This window comes from Rhinoraja longicauda, chromosome 25 (genome assembly GCF_053455715.1).
Source record: "Rhinoraja longicauda isolate Sanriku21f chromosome 25, sRhiLon1.1, whole genome shotgun sequence".
Classification (NCBI taxonomy): domain Eukaryota; kingdom Metazoa; phylum Chordata; class Chondrichthyes; order Rajiformes; family Arhynchobatidae; genus Rhinoraja; species Rhinoraja longicauda.
This window is the reverse complement of record NC_135977.1, coordinates 12,141,244-12,157,224: the sequence shown is the minus strand read 5'-3', so window position 1 is coordinate 12,157,224 and position 15,981 is coordinate 12,141,244. Positions and strand designations below refer to the sequence as shown.

At 44.7% G+C, this 15,981-nt stretch overlaps 1 protein-coding gene across 1 annotated transcript; it reads left to right on the top strand.

The window, feature by feature from the left end:
* The first annotated feature begins 11,487 nt into the window (after positions 1–11,487).
* On the top strand, positions 11,488–15,752 carry LOC144606100 (immunoglobulin lambda-1 light chain-like). Its single transcript, XM_078421908.1, has 3 exons — positions 11,488–11,584; positions 11,713–12,057; positions 15,106–15,752. Exons 1-3 carry the CDS (start codon positions 11,509–11,511, stop codon positions 15,426–15,428), a joined length of 744 nt encoding a protein of 247 aa, XP_078278034.1. The 5' UTR covers positions 11,488–11,508; the 3' UTR covers positions 15,429–15,752.
* The last annotated feature ends 229 nt before the right edge of the window (positions 15,753–15,981 follow it).

Genomic DNA, 15,981 nt, shown 5'->3' with positions numbered 1-15,981 from the left:
TCCAAGTCACCCTGCAACCTCATAGCATCTTCCTCCCAGTTCACACTACCACCCAGCTTTGTATCATCTGCAAATTTGCTAATGGTACTTTTAATCCCTTCATCTAAGTCATGGGGGCGGGGAGGGGGGCGTCGCACCTCATATAAACTCTGATATGGGTACACCGTTCATAGGGAAGCTAATAAAGGATACTTGTGCCTTGGGAATGTAACAGTGGTTCCACATTCCACCCCCCCCCCCTCAGGGTTCCGAGTTAGTGGTGCGTATCAAAAGGGCACTTAAGAACAGTCTAACTGCAGCCTTGAACCTGATCGGACAGGAATGGAGCCATTCCGATGAAGTTCAGAGCAAATAGAGCTACGGGAGCAAAACACTTGTGAGCTGATGATAGGATGAGCAGTGAATCTTTCGGAAGATGTGATAACCAGAGCAATAGTGGGTGAAAAGGAAAGGAAAATTTTAGGGGGTACTTCCAGGAGCTAGCAAAGTGATTGTACGAACTTAAGAATGAGGTAATTGAATAGCAGAGGATCAAATGTGTTGGAAAATGAGAACTTCGGTATTAAACCTGAAATGCCAAAGGACGGAGATCAGATAATAGTTACATTCCTCCCAGAAGGGGCTGGTCTCCAGTAGGTGGGATCACGTTGTGTTATAGTGGCAGGGGAAATGTGGCCTGGTGGACATGAGGGGAACCGCTAGGTAGAAAGAGTAGAACCAGTAGATTCAGTATAAACTTAACTAACAGTACCAGTAGTTGGCTGGATTTGTGTCTGTCTCTTTGTATGTTTCAAACATGCACGCATCTAGCTGGAATCATGAGCGCTCCAGCAAGACCACATTTAATCATCAGACAAATTAATTGGAATAAGGAACATAACCTCAGATAGGAAACAATTATAAATGATAGCAGATATACAACTACCTACACCAATGGAAATACACTAATGATAAGACGAACGGTGCAATATGATGGGGAAATGTTACCTAAACATATTGGAATTGCAGTGCTTGGCTCTTTGGAGATTAAAAAAAAGGCACAGCTCAAATGCAGTTAATTATCTTTGCAGTAGATCCGGAGACCGCAATACAGTAATATGTGGAGATCTACTTTGAAGGATTTGTTTAAATGGATGCCCAACCAATTAACCTCTAACCACCATTACCAAGAGCTATCCCCTACCCCTAATTCAGTCGTCTACGCAGATCTGCGCCCACGATGAGGTTTTCCATACCAGGACATCCGAGATGTCCTCCATCTTCAGGAAACGGGGGTTCCCCTCTCCCATCAAAGACGAGGCCCTCACTCGTGTCTCCTCGGTACCCCACAGCTCCGCCCTTGCTCCCCCTCCTCCTCGTTGCAAAATGGACAGAGTCCCCCTTGTCCTTACCTTTCGCCCCATCAGCCGTCGCATACAACACATAATCCTCCAACATTTTCGTCACCTGCAACGGGATACCAACACTAGCCACATTTCCCCAACTCCACTCCTTTCCACCTTCCGCAGATACCATTCCCTCTGCAACTTCCTGATTAACGCATCCCTTCCCACCCAAACCACCCCTTTCCCAGGTACCTTCCGCTGCAACTGCAGGAGATGCAACGGCTATCCAAACACTACCTCCCCTGACTATATTCAGGGACCTCGACAGTCCTTTCAGGTTTGGCAGAGGTTCACTTGCACCTCCTCCATCCTCATCAACTGTATCCGTTGGTCAAGATGTGGACTCGTGTGCTTTGGCGAGACCAAACATAGACTGGGTCTGAAGTAGGGTCTCGACCCGAAACGTCACCCATTGCTTCTCTCCTGAGATGCTGCCTGACCTGCTGAGTTACTCCAGCATTTTGTGAATAAATACCTTCGATTTGTACCAGCATCTGCAGTTATTTTCTTAAACATAGACTGGGTGATCGTTTCACCGAACACCTTCGCTCAGTCCACCTGAAACTTCCTGATCTCCTGGTTGCTAAATATTCTAATTCTCCTTCCCTTCCCACACTGATCTTTCTGCCCTTGGTCTCCTCCATTGTCAGAGTAGGGCTAAACGCAAATTGGAGGAACAGCATCTCAGATTTCGCATGGGCAGATGACAGCCCAGTGGAATGAATATTGATTTCTGTAACTTCAAGTAACCCCGGCATTCCCTCTTTCTCTATCTGTCCCCCACCCAAGCCACACCAGCTTCTCATTTTCACCCAATAAACAGCTAACAATGGCCTGTTTCCTTCATCGTTTGCATATCTTTCAGTCCTTGTTCTTTATCTCTCCACCTCATTGTCTATATCTCTCGTAAAAAAATAGCATCTGCAGTTTATTCCTACACACTACCAAGTGCTGAACGTGTAGGGAAAAAAACCTGCAGATGCTGGTTTAAATCGAAGGTAGACACAAAATGCTGGAGCAACTCAGCGGGTCGAGCAGCATCTCGGGAGAGAAAGAATGGGATACGTTTCAGGTCGAAGACCCTTCTTTGGTCTGATGTCGGGGGAGGGGCGGGACAAAGATAGGATGTAGTAGGAGACAGGAAGACTACTGGGAGAACTAGGAAGGGGGAGAGGAAAGAGAGGGTGAGAGGAACTATCTGAAGTTAGAGACGTCAATGTTCATACCGCAGGGGTGTAAACTGCCCAAGCGAAATATGAGATGCTGTTCCTCCAATTGGGCCTCACTGTGACAATAGAGGAGGCCCAGGACAGAAATGTCAGATTGGGAATGGGAGTTTGAACTGAAGTGCTGAGCCACCGGGACATCAGTTGGTTAAGGCGTACTGAACGAAGGTGTTGAGTGAAACGATCCCCGAGCCTGCGGTTGATTTAGATTTTTTTTTCGATTTTAGATTTAGAGATACAGCGCAGAAACAGGCCCTTCGGCCCACCGGGTCTGCACCGACCAGCGATCCCTGCACACTAACACTATCCTACACCCACTAGGGACATTTTTTTTTACATTTGCCCAGCCAATTAACCTACATACGTGTACGTCTTTGGAGTGTGGGAGGAACCCGAAGATCTCGGAGAAAACCCACGCAGGTCACAGGGAGAACGTACAAACTCCGTACAGGATCGAACCTGAGTCTCCGGCGCTGCATTCGCTGTAAGGCAGCAACTCTACCGCTGCGCTGCTGTGCCACGATGTAGAGAAGTTTGTCTCGCCGATGTACAGACGTTGACATCTGGAACGATGGATACAATAGATGAGGTTGGAGGAGGTGCAGGTGAACCACTGCCTCAACTGGAAAGACTGTTTGGGTCCTCGGATGGTGTCGAGCGGGGAGGTAAAAGGACAGGTGTTGCATTCCCTGCGGTTGCAGAGGAAAGTACCTGGGGAGGGGGTGGTTAGGGTGCGAAGGGGCGAACCAGGAAGTTATGGAGGGAATGGTCTCTGCGGAAAGCAGAATGGGATGGAGTTGGGAAGATGTGGCCAGTAGTGGGATCCCGTTGGAGGTGGTGGAAATGTTGGAGGATAATTTGTGGTATACAATGGCTGATGGGGTGGAAGGTGAGGACAAGGGGGACTCTATCCTCGTTACCAATGGGATATAGAGGAGACCCTAGTGAGAGCCTCATCTATAATGGAAGAGGGGATGCCGCGTTTCCTAAAGAATGAGGACATCTCTGATGCCCTAGTATGAAACACCTCATCTTGGGTGTAGATGCGGCATGGACGGGGGAATTGGGAGTAGGGGATAGAGTTCTTCCAGGAAACAGGGTGGGAAGAAGTGTAGTCAAGCTAGCCATGGGAGCCAGTAGGCTTGTAGTAGATGTTGGTCACTAGTTTGTCTCCTGTGATGGAGATGGTGCGATCCAGAAACCGTAGGGAGATGTCGAAGATGGTCCAAGTATATTTAAGAGCAGCATGGAAATTAGTGGAGAAATTTATGAAGTCAGTGAGTTCTACATGGGTACAAGAGGTAGCACCAATGCATTCGTCAATGTAGCGGAGGGAGAGATCGGGGATGTGGCCAGTATAGGCCTGGAACAGGGATTGTTCGACAAACCCTACAAAGAGGCAGGCATAGCGGGGGCCCATGCCAGTGCCCATAGCTATGCCTCGGATTTGGAGGAAGTGGGAAGATTCAAAGGAGAAGTTGTTGAGGGTACGAACCAGCTCTGCTAGGCGGAGGAGTGTATTGGTAGATGGAGATTGCCTTTTCTGCGGTCGAGGAAGATACCGAGGACTTCAAGACCATCCTTGTGGGGGATGGAGGTGTAGAGGGACTGGACATCCATAGTAAAGATGAGGTAGTGGGGGCCTGGAAACCGGAAGTTATTGAGGAGACGGGGAGCATCGATAGGGAGGGATTGGACCAGGAGGGATTGGGTGGAGTCGAGGTAGGTGGAAGTTAATTCGGTGGGACATGAACAGGCAGAAACAATGGGTCTGCCAGGACAGTTCTCTTTGTGGATTTTAGGGAAAAGGTAAAATCGGGCCGTGCGGGTCTGGGGAACGGTAAGTTTGGAAGCATTAGAGGGCAGAGAGCCGGAATTGACGAGATCAGTGATAGTGTTAGAGATTAAGGTCTGGTGCTCGTCAATGGGATCATGGTCCAAGGATAAGTAGGAGGAGGTGTCTGAGAGTTGTCTCTTCGCTCAGTCCGCCTTAACCAAGCTGGTCTCCTGGTGGCTCAGCACTTCAACTTCCCCTCCCATTTCCAATCTGACATTTCTGTCCTGGGCCTCCTCCATTGCAATAGTGAGGCCCAACGCAAATTGGAGAAACAGCATCTCATATTTCGCTTGGGCAGTTTACACACCAGTGCCATGAACATTGACTTCTTTAACTTCAGATAGTTCCTCTCACCCTCGCTTTCTCCTCCCCGTTTCCAGTTCTCCCACTGGTCTTACGGTCACCTACTACATCCTATCTTTGTTCCGCCCCCTCCCATGACATCATTCTGAAGAAGGGTCTCGACCCGAAATGTCACCCATTCTTTCTCTCCCGAGATGCTGCCTGATCCGTTGAGTTACTCTAGCATTTTGTGTCTACCAAGAGCTTAACACTCTGTGATAAGGATATTACGGTAATGGATAATTAATGACCCAGGCAAAAGGAAAGGTAGCTGTTGTTCCCCATTACCGTCACATTCAAATGACGCTTAACCTCACTGGCTTGGTTTTGCAGAATGGTATTCCACACCTATAAAGGAATTCATCCAACATCTGTTAAGAGTGCAGTTATTGTGAAAAGATATTTCAAATTTTAGAAATTCTAGAAGACTAGTAGACGGAGTGGGAGCAGGATATGCAACAGGGATATGCATAGTTAATACAATAGATGCAGCAGCACCTAATGTACAATTGGAACTGTTGAGATGGAAGATCCAGTGAATGGCAACAATGTGATTTATGGATACCAAAACACTCAGTAAGAGCATTGAATTCTTAAGCCATGTGGAATAATAGAAAATGTGAGTAATATTTCTGAAAATGAATACAGGAAACATGCCTTGTCAATTTGGTAAATTACATTGAGCGCAAGTAATTCTGAGTCGCAACATGGCCACAACTGATGTAAAACTGATGAGTTTGGTTATAGTTATTTCACTGTTGTGGCTTGAGTTGAAGCTTCAATACGGAAAGTCAAAGGCAGTCTCCAAAAACATAACTCCGGTTCAGATAGAGACAATAAATTCAAAACGTCTGGATTGATACGGGCTTATAGTCCATGGTGCTTTGTTAGGACAGTGAGTAAGGTTTAACTTTGTGAGAACTGGAATGTTGTAGTTTCCAAATAGAATGGACTGCAGCTGAAGAAAAATAATAATTTCCATTGAGATACAGGGAACTTCAGATGCTGGGACCTTGAGTAAAACGCAAAGTGCTGTCGTAAATTCACCAGGTCAGGTGGCCGCAAAGGGGTAGATTAGGGTATCGGGAATACATCCTTAGCTTAAAGTCTTTCCAGGTGAGACAGAGGTTCACCTGCACCTCCTCCAACCTCATCTATTGCATCTGCTACTCCAGATGTCGACTTATTTACATCGGCGAAACCAAGCGCAGGCTCGGCGATCACTTCGCTCAACACCTGCGCTCGGTCCGCGTTGGACAAACTGGTCTCCCGGTGGCCGAGCACTTCAACTCCCCCTCCCATTCCCAGTCTGACCTTTCTGTCATGGGCCTCCTCCAGTGTCCACTAGTGAGGCCCACCGGAAATTGGAGGAACAGCACCTCATATTTCACCTGGGCAGCTTGCAGCCCAGTGGTATGAACATCGACTTCTCCAACTTTAGATAGTTCCTCTGTCCCTCTCTTCCCCTCCCCTTCCCAGATCTCCCTCTATCTTCCTGTCTCCACCTATATCCTTCCTTTGTCCCGCCCCCATGACATCAGTCTGAAGAAGGGTCTCGACCCGAAACGTCACCCATTCCTTCTCTCCTGAGATGCTGCCTGACCTGCTGAGTTACTCCAGCATTTTGTGAATAAACACCTTAGCTTAAAGAAGTCAGTTCAATTGTTGGATAATCGCAGAAAAGAAGCTGTCCTTGAATCTGGTGGTGCAGTGCGTGCTTTCAACCTATTGTACATTCTGTTCAAAGGAAGAAGGGAGAACAGGGAATGTGTAAAGAGGGAGAAGAAGGTGTAAGTTGGATGCTTTCGTGAGGCAGTGAGAAGGAGAGATTGAGTCAACGGGGGAAGCGCGCTGCACCTGATATGCTGGACTGCATCCACAACCCTGTGCAATTGCTTGCGGCTTTGGGCAGAGCAGTTGGCAAATTGAGCTGTGATGCCTTCCAATAGGATGTTTTCTATCATGCATCTTGGGAAATTGGCAGGAGCCATTTGAGACATGTCGAATTCCCTTCCTCCTGCGGAAGTCGAGGTGTTGCAGAGGTTTCTTGCCCAGAGTAGCAATTTGATTGGGCCATGACAAATAGCTGGTAATGTCTATTTCACCCGAAATTAAAGCTCTTGCCCACCTCCACTTCAGCATTGTCAATGTAGACTGGTTTGTATATTCTACAATGCTTCTTCCAGTCGACGACTAGCTGTTTCCTTTATCTGAAATTGATGGAGATGGTGTTGTCTTGACACCATCTTACTAAACTCTCTATCTCATTCTTCTACTCCACGCCAGGATTGCTGGTGATCCCCCCGGCTATGATAATATCATTTGCAAATTTGTAAATGGTGTTAGAGCAGAATTAATCCACCAAGTCACGAGTGTATACGGGATATAGAAAGGGGCACATAACTCAAATTTGCAGAGTGCCGGTGTTGAGAATGACCACAAGGGCGTTTTGTCACCTATCTTCACTGATTGCGTTCTTTGGGTCAAGAAGAAGTGGATACACTTAGGGGGGGGGGGGGTGGGGGAGTGGTGTGCTTATTCCCGCCTCAAGGGTTTGGCAACCAGTTTAGTTTAAATTGTGGTGTTGAGGACGACACTGTAGTTAAAGAATAGGAGTCCGACAGAAGGGTTCTTGTTATCCAATTGTTACAGGAATCAGTGCGAGGCCAGGCAATGGTGTTAGATGGTATTCTGTTGTGGTGTCAGTAAAATGAAGTGGATTGCATTGCCTGGGAGGCTGGTTTTGATATGCACCATGACTATTCTATTGAAACTCTTTGATGGGTGATTTTGGAGCCACCAGGCAGCAGTTAAATTAATGTGTGCCAGTTCTCTGGCTTCCTGACCTCTACTGTATCTTTGACTGAAATTGTTAACAGTGTTTTGAAAAAAGAAAGAGAAACCAGATGGACATATAACAGTACAGAACAGCAAAGAGCCCTCTCTCCAAAGCCTCCACATCCTTCCCGTCATGGGGCAAACTGAAAAGCACGCAATAATCCACATGCTGCCTTACCAAAGCCTTATACAGCTCCATTATGACCTCCTGACTTCAATGCTCAATGCCCACGGCAATGAAGGCAAGCATACCATGCGCTTTCTTTACCACCCTATCTAATTGTGCTGCCACCTTCAGTGAGCTATGAACTTGACTCCACGATCCCACTACACATCAATGCTGCAACGCGTCTTGCCAATAACTGTACACTCTCCCCTTGAATACAACGTCCCACGGTGCAATACTCATATTTACTCGAATTAAACTCTATCTGCAGTTTCTGCAGATGATCTATATTCCATTGTATCTCCTCACAGTTTCCTCACTGCCTGCAACTCCTCCAATTTTGGTATCGTCACTAAACGTACTCACTAGCTAATCTAGATATGCATCCAAGTTGTTTATATGTATAAAAATCAGCAGATTTCCCAGGATAGATTATTGTGGATTGCTAGTGGTCACAGACCTCCATTCAGAATATCTTCGACCACAACCCTATGTCCTTCTGTGAATTAACCAGTTATGAATCCACACAACCATGTCGCTGTGAATCTTGTGCATCTTTAAATTCTGGATCAGCTTACCATGGGGGACCTTATACCAGGGGGCACGGTGGCACAGGGGTAGGGTTGCTGCATTACAGCGACAGAGAATTGGTTTCGATTCTGAGTACAGGTGTTTGTCTGAAACAGACAACGTTCTCCCCGTTCTCCCTGTGACCTGTGTGGGGTTTTTTTTTCGGGATCTCCGGTTTCCTCCCACGCTCCAAAGATGTAGAGGTTTGTAAACAAATTGGCTTGGTATAATTGTAAATTGCCCTTAGTGTGGGTAGGATAGTGTTCGTGTGCGGGGGCCTATGATAAGCATTTGTTAGCACTGGTCCTGTACTCGCTGTAGTTTAGATGAATGGGGGGGAACCTCAGTGAAACATACAGAAAAGTGAAAGGTTTGGTTAGAGTGGATGTGCAGAGGATGTTTCCACTGGTGGGAGAGTCCTGGACTAGAGGTCATAGCCCAGAATTAAAGGACATTCTTCTAGGAAGGAGATGAGAAATTGCTTTTGTCAGAGGGTGGTGAATCTGTGGAATTCTGCCGCAGAAGTGATACGTTTTACTCAGTATCATTCTCTAAAGCACGCATTGAGTGGGAGACTAAAACAACACAGGTCTGGACACAAGATCGCCATTTTAACTCTCCGTGTATTTTTGCAGCTGCGCAGGCACAGCTTTACCATATCGTTGCATGTATACATCGCATAGCAACTTTACCATATTGTTGCATGTATACATCACAGAAGGCTGTGGAGGCCGTCAGTGGATATTGTTAAGGCAGAGATAGACATATTCTTGATTAGTACGGGTGTCAGAGTTTATGGGGAGCAGGCAGGAGAATGGTGTTCGGAGAGAGAGACAGATCAGCCATGATTGAATGGCGGAGTTGACTTGATGGGAAATGGACTTGATCCGAAATGTCCTTTAGAGACGATCCACTCCACCATTGTGCGTTCTACTGAAGATTCCAGCAGCTCATACTCGCATCTCGTTAAACGTCACAACCCCGTTCTGTTCAACATTTCATTACGAATGTCAATCTGCCCATCTACTCTCTCTCTCTCTCTCTCTCTCTCTCTCTCTCTCTCTCTCTCTCTCTCTCTCTCTCTCTCTCTCTCTCCCTCCCCCCCTCTCTCTCTCTCTCTCTCTCTCGTTGTTCTTACCATAATGCTAGCACGTAGACTTACACTGTAGCTTGAGCAGAAATAATATTCTGCAAAGCTCCAACAAGACGAGTAGATCAACTCTACTTCCCTATCCTCGGTCTCTGTTTCCAAAACCAAAAGTTCCATCAATACTCTAAATTTTAATCAAAATTGATAGTAAGGTGAACATTAGTAGGCACTGGTAAGCTTCGAGAATCACTGATGTCCGATAGGACCCAAATCCTGGTATTGGATAGGGATTTCCAAGACATGGCCCCAGCAATCGCAAAGCATAGCAATATATTTCGCGCTCTGCAACGGCTGTGACTTGTCCAGCAAGAGTGGTGCTCCTATGCACACCCTTTGCTCTTATCCTGATTAGGCTCGTAGGTGTTGTCCGTGTGTCCTTGGCATAATTGGAATGTATTTTGCGTATGGCCAAGAGAGTCGTCGCAATATATTGTTATTTGGAGGGGGTGAATATTCAGAGTGAAAAGAGGATCAAAAAGCGGATTAGTTTCTTCTGGATGTAGTTCAACTACTTGATGGCTGTTCGAGTTGCAATTATACAGGCAACCTGAGGGAATTGTCCAATGTATCCAGTTGATCATGGTAAAGCGTTCATGTGGAGGGATCAAAGGGGAACAGCAACGGCAATGCACATTGGTAATATGCAAGGTGTGATGGTTGCGCACTGAAACATACAGTATTCTAATGTCATTATTTCAACCAAAATGTTGTTCATGCCAGTTAAACGATGCATAATCATACCCCGGCATCACAGGAATGATTTTCCTGCTCCAACAGAGATAGCACTTCAGAAGTACCAAGGAGTAGAACAATTTGGGAAACAATGCTTGAGACATTGATGCCTTTGCTTGGCCTGTTTACATGTCATCGATCTGAGGACTTTCATGAGATGCGAGTATTAAATGTCCAGGCACATCAGCAAAACAACCCGGTCTCCTTTAATTAATTACCAGCGAATTCGTTCGAACTTAAGGCAATATTTTGAATTTTTCGACATTCTTTTGACTGTATTTTCTTGTTGATATCCGTTAGCACTGATTCCCCTGCTGATACGACCCTGCAGGGACAATCCATAAGGCGAAAAGAGCGCTGCCGCTACAACTAGAGTGATTAAGTTGCTATATAAAATCTGCGCACATCAGATCAAGTATAAGGCAACGCTGGTTGCATGTAAATATAATTTCATATGTCGGATGAAGTTGGACAGAATTAATATCATAGCAATACAAGCACGTGCAGACATCGACGTCTTTAACATATAAAACTCGCCAGCAGCTCCCTGGTCGATGAAACATATTTCTCAAATGTTCTTCTCAATTAAGTCAATTGCCCGTGCAAAGTCAGTGAACATGTGTGCTGCTAGCAAGCATTCCTTCCGGAATTACAGCGGTTTTGACGGTGCACAGTCGTCAATGACACCCAAATTTTCAAATTCGTAAATAATTTTGCAGACAATTGTTTCTTCACATTGTGCTTTGAAAGATTTCCTACACATCATCTTCACCAGAATATCTACTGGTTTCAAATAAAATGTGCAACTAAAAGGGTGAAGGTACATGTCGCGCACAGTTGTGCGAGACCATGTGATCGGATTCTTCAGCCCCTACTGGAATGTATCCCTTCATTTTTCAAGATTGAATGAACAGCCGCCAGATATTACGATGAGGTTAATCGATGATTTTTTTTTCGTGCAACCGTACGGCAAAAGATTCAGAATAAAAGAATAATTGAACACCTCCTTTCAAACGAAACAGTCTCTTGTGTGCTTGAGTTTATATTAAATTGTACCGAGATACAATTGTACCGAGATAAATTGTACCGTGATGTTCGATACCAAATCCTTGTTTACGTAACAGTTTGGAAATAATTTGACACAGGAAGAAACTGGCAACTTCTGATTGGCGCAACGCGCATTCTGATTTGACTGTTGATGGATAAATAAGGAGCACGCCTTCATTAGCGACCCGGAGAGAAACACTGAGAAGCCACTACACATGGCGTTCTCCGCTCAATTAATTACAATGTCTTGCTGGATCTCTCTCGTCTATGCGTTAGCGTTTTCCGCAGCTTGTGAGTATTTACTTCAACCGAAATGATATTTAATCTCGGGTGCGATTAAACGTTTCTATTCATGACAATTCCGCTGTTTCTCTAATATTAATTAATATTCTACTTTTTTTTTCCGGTTTGTTTTCCAGATATAAATGCGCAATATGCAGTAACTCAGCCGTCTTCAAAATCCACATCTCTGGGACAGAACGTGGAAATACCCTGTACCCTGTCTGGCGGCAGTTTAGGTAACAGTAATGTTTTCTGGTACCAGCAGATTCCCGGAACGGTTCCGCGGTATTTGTTCTACTATTACTCGGGCAGCAGCATTTCCAGAGGCTCGGGAGTTCCTGATCGTTTCGCCGGATCAGTGTCAGGCAACACTGCAACATTGACAATATCGAACGTGCAGTCGGGGGACGCTGCCGACTACTACTGTGCTATGTGGAAAGATGCTTTGTTCTTCGGCAAAGGAACGAGGCTGGGTATTGGCAGTAAGTAACCTATCTTCTATCTTTGGGTAGGCACAAATAGCTGGAGTAATGCAGCGAGACTGGCAGCGTCGCTAGAGAGAAGGAATGGGTTGCAGTGTGGAACTGCAGATGCTAGTTTAAAGCGAAGATAGACACAACAAGCTAGACAGACAGCATCTCTGGAGGGAAGGAATGGGTCTGCAGTTCCTTCCTACACGTCCTATCTTTGGTTATTGACACTGCAGTGAAACGTAATTTATTTTCTGTCGCTAATCGATGGTTGAAAGAAAAGGCTTTTAACGCTAATACATTATGTGCAGCGTTCGACCAAAGTCGGGTTCTCTTTGGCAAATTATTTGATATAGTTCTATCAACGGGCCAGATGCTAGGCCGGCTGTTTGTATTTTTTACTAAAAAAGTTCAAATACAACCCTTTTGTAGCTGATTTTTTTTAAATTCCCGGTTACGATTGAGTCTCCTTTGGCAAATTAGTTGACAACAGCAATGACAGGACGAAATGGCTGTCCAGCTGTTTTATTATTCTTAATTACTTTGCGGACAATGAGCTGAAAAGGACCAAACCAGGATTAGAATTAGGCCGACCGAATGGAAAGGGATATAACATTAGATTGACAAGTAACTGCAGATGCTGATTAACAAATAAAAGCACACAAAAAGCACTGGGGTAACTCAGTGGGTCAGGCAGCATCTCTGGTGAACATGGATAGGTGACGTTTCGTGTCGGGATCCTTCTTCAGATTGGAGAAAATAAAAGTAGTCGATAATATGATTTGATTAAAGCGAAAGGATTCAAGACAAAGCTTGCCCGACCCGAAACGTATATAGGTATAATACGGTAATACGGTATACGGTATAGCACGTATACATGTTAATTGGCTCGGTATAAATCTAAATTGTCCCTAGTGTGTGTAGGGCAGCATTAATGTGTGGGGATCGCTGGTCGGTGCGGACGCGGTGGGTCGAAAGCCTTGTTTCCGCGCTGTATCTCCAAACTAAACCGATAAGACATCTGAAGCGTCGACATTAACGCGTTGATGTTGGTCGCCTTGAATTGTTTTTATATGGATTTAAAAACCCCGTATTAAGCATAAGCACAAGACTGGAACTGCTGCAACAATTCAAGAGAGTTTATTGTATTTACCTTACGTCGTTTTTGATATCGAAAGAAGTTCAAATAGAAAAGATTATAATAAAATTAATTTCACCCGTGCAAGCGTTCGCCACTTCCCCAGTTCTTTTGTGCCCTTAGATTTTCTCCTAAACTAGCAGTGTAGAATATCTTCTTGTAGTGTTCGCGACCTGACTAGAATTTTATGGCAAATAATGAAACAGAGGAAATTAAACAAACTGCTTAGCCGAATTTAGCCGAACAATTAGAACAGTCTTCTTCAGAGAAGTTAATTTCAAAGAAATTAAGACATATCCCGAGAGGACCAACTATCAAATTCACCTTTACTCTGTTTTATACTGTTAAAACTGCTCAAATGTTTCTTGTATGCTTTTTTTGTAAGCGCTAAGGGATGTAATGACCAAAATTTAGCTGGAATAACCTTCGGAAGCAAACTATAATGCGGTGCGATGTGTAATGCAGCGACATTGGATTTCAAATCGTTCTTTATTATGAGTCTATGTTTTTTTAACATTTTTATGCTTTCCAATGTTTGCTGAATTGTTTCTCCCGGACATGTTCAAAGTCAATGTACCCAAACACACCGCGGCCAATAATTTGCTCCTGATGCGATGTTGAATTCATTTCGTAATTTTAAATTCCGGTATCTATGAGTTTTGTTGCCAGATATAATCGTCATTACACTTACAGCATGCGGAATGTAGAATCAAGGGGACAGCGGATATTTCATTTTTTACACGAAAAATAACTGGAAATGTGAAAGCAATTTGCGCGTTGAATTTCCCAACCATATCAGTTGAAATCAGTTTTATTCCAAGTGCCGTTCACAGCCGATTTTCTTTTTGTGTCAATGTGTGCAAGGAGTGAGATTCGCTGTTCAAATTCAGAAATTGAGCTATTTTTTACCAAAAAGAATGAACAAATACTTCTCAACATAAATGCAAATAATGTCAAAAAACAATTTAAAAAATGCGGGAACACAATAAATTACCTGTTGCTTCAAAACTAGTGTGTTCATCGACAGGTAAAAGGGCAAAATATTATTGTGCTGATAATCAAATCCTTAATAACACCGGCATTTGGTCTTAATAAATGAACTAAGGGCAAGTGTCTAAATAAGACTTATGTTTTAAGCAAGTTCGGTTGAACTTGGCTCAACAGTTCCATTATAATAAAACCCGCGAATGGCTGTCGGGCACAACACCCGATTTTTAGTTCAACTGGAGCCAATGGAAATAACAATCTGGGGATCAATTAAAAACTGCCGAAATAACTTATGTTACGTCACTAAATATAACGTGTCCCATTGTCATAAACGCCAATTATTTTTCGGAAATCTCACTAGGAAAATATATCGTGCGAAATTTAACAATTGGAAACAAATAGAGGAAAAATGTTTATTCATTAAAATGAATGGATCCATGGCATGCCAACTGTATTTTTAACAGTGACTCGACCAAGTGGATCCGTTGGGTCCAAACCTCTCCTGCATTGGTGCAGCACCCTCTCCTCCCCCACCCCCCACCCTCCCCCCACTCCGTCTTCCCTCCCCTCCCCCACCCCCCTCTCCCCCTCCTCCCCACTCCACCCACCCCTCCTCCCCCTTTCTCCCTTGTCCCTTACATCCACTCCCCTCCCTCCCCCCGCTGCCTCCCTCCGTCCCTCCCTAGGAGATAGATTTAAACTTTAAAATGTGAATAACTTTTAAAATATAACACCAATTGCAATGAAACTTCTACCATTAGCATCAAAGGGATGGCGGTGAGTAAGGTGGACCTACAATTGTCGCGCTATCGTGTACCGTTTTGGCTGTAGTTCAGGCAGAAACAAACAAACAAACGAGAGTTTTAGTAGATAGATAATATTTTAACCGAAGTAATTTTTCAACACCCACTAATCTGTGACTTTATTTTAAACAGCACCTCGCGCGCCCGCAGTGTCCGTCCTCCGACCTTCAGCGGAAGAAATCGCAGGAAAGGGCACCGCCACCCTGGTGTGTTTGGTGAGCGGGTTTAATCCGGGTGCAGTGGATATTGAGTGGACTGTGGGTGGCAGTGCGAGAAGTGACGGCGTTGAGACCAGCCGAATCCAGCAGGAGACGGACAACACGTTCAGTGCGAGCAGTTACCTGACTCTGCCAGCCACAGTCTGGAACTCAAACGAGCTTTACTCCTGCGTGGTTAAACACGAAACCCAGGCAATCCCGCTTAAGGCAAACGTCGCCAGATCAGGCTGTCTCTAAATCTCCTCAAATTCCACCTAATGGAGCTGAAGATATATCTTTTCATCATTCTTTCTGTATTTGTGAGAAATGGTTCTGGAAATATTGTTTGTTGTGGACCAGCCTTTGCGTTTTAAATCGTCGTTTGTCTTGCCCATTGTAAACGCCATTCCGTTAATGCAATCCAATTGTTAATTGAACCTCCAATGTTATTCAATCTCAGTTGATGCATCTTCAAATATTCATTAATAGTCAGTGGTATTAAGATTGTATTCTGGATTCTTGTTTTCTGCTATCATAAATACAAACACAATTGTCAAATAAAATCAATAACTCCAGTCTTAAGAGCAACATATTTCCTTGGCTATTATTTCTGATACGGAAGCAGTTAAATGTATGAAATCAAGATTTATGGTTTTGACCTAATAGAAGAACCGGCGATTAAGGTTGTCCAACGTTATTTAAAAACCGGTATCTATAACTTGGTTCGCATTACCTGCCGCTCGCCCAGAACGCGCAGACACGCACACACTCTCTCTCTCACACACACGCACGATGGAGCGCTCATATGGAA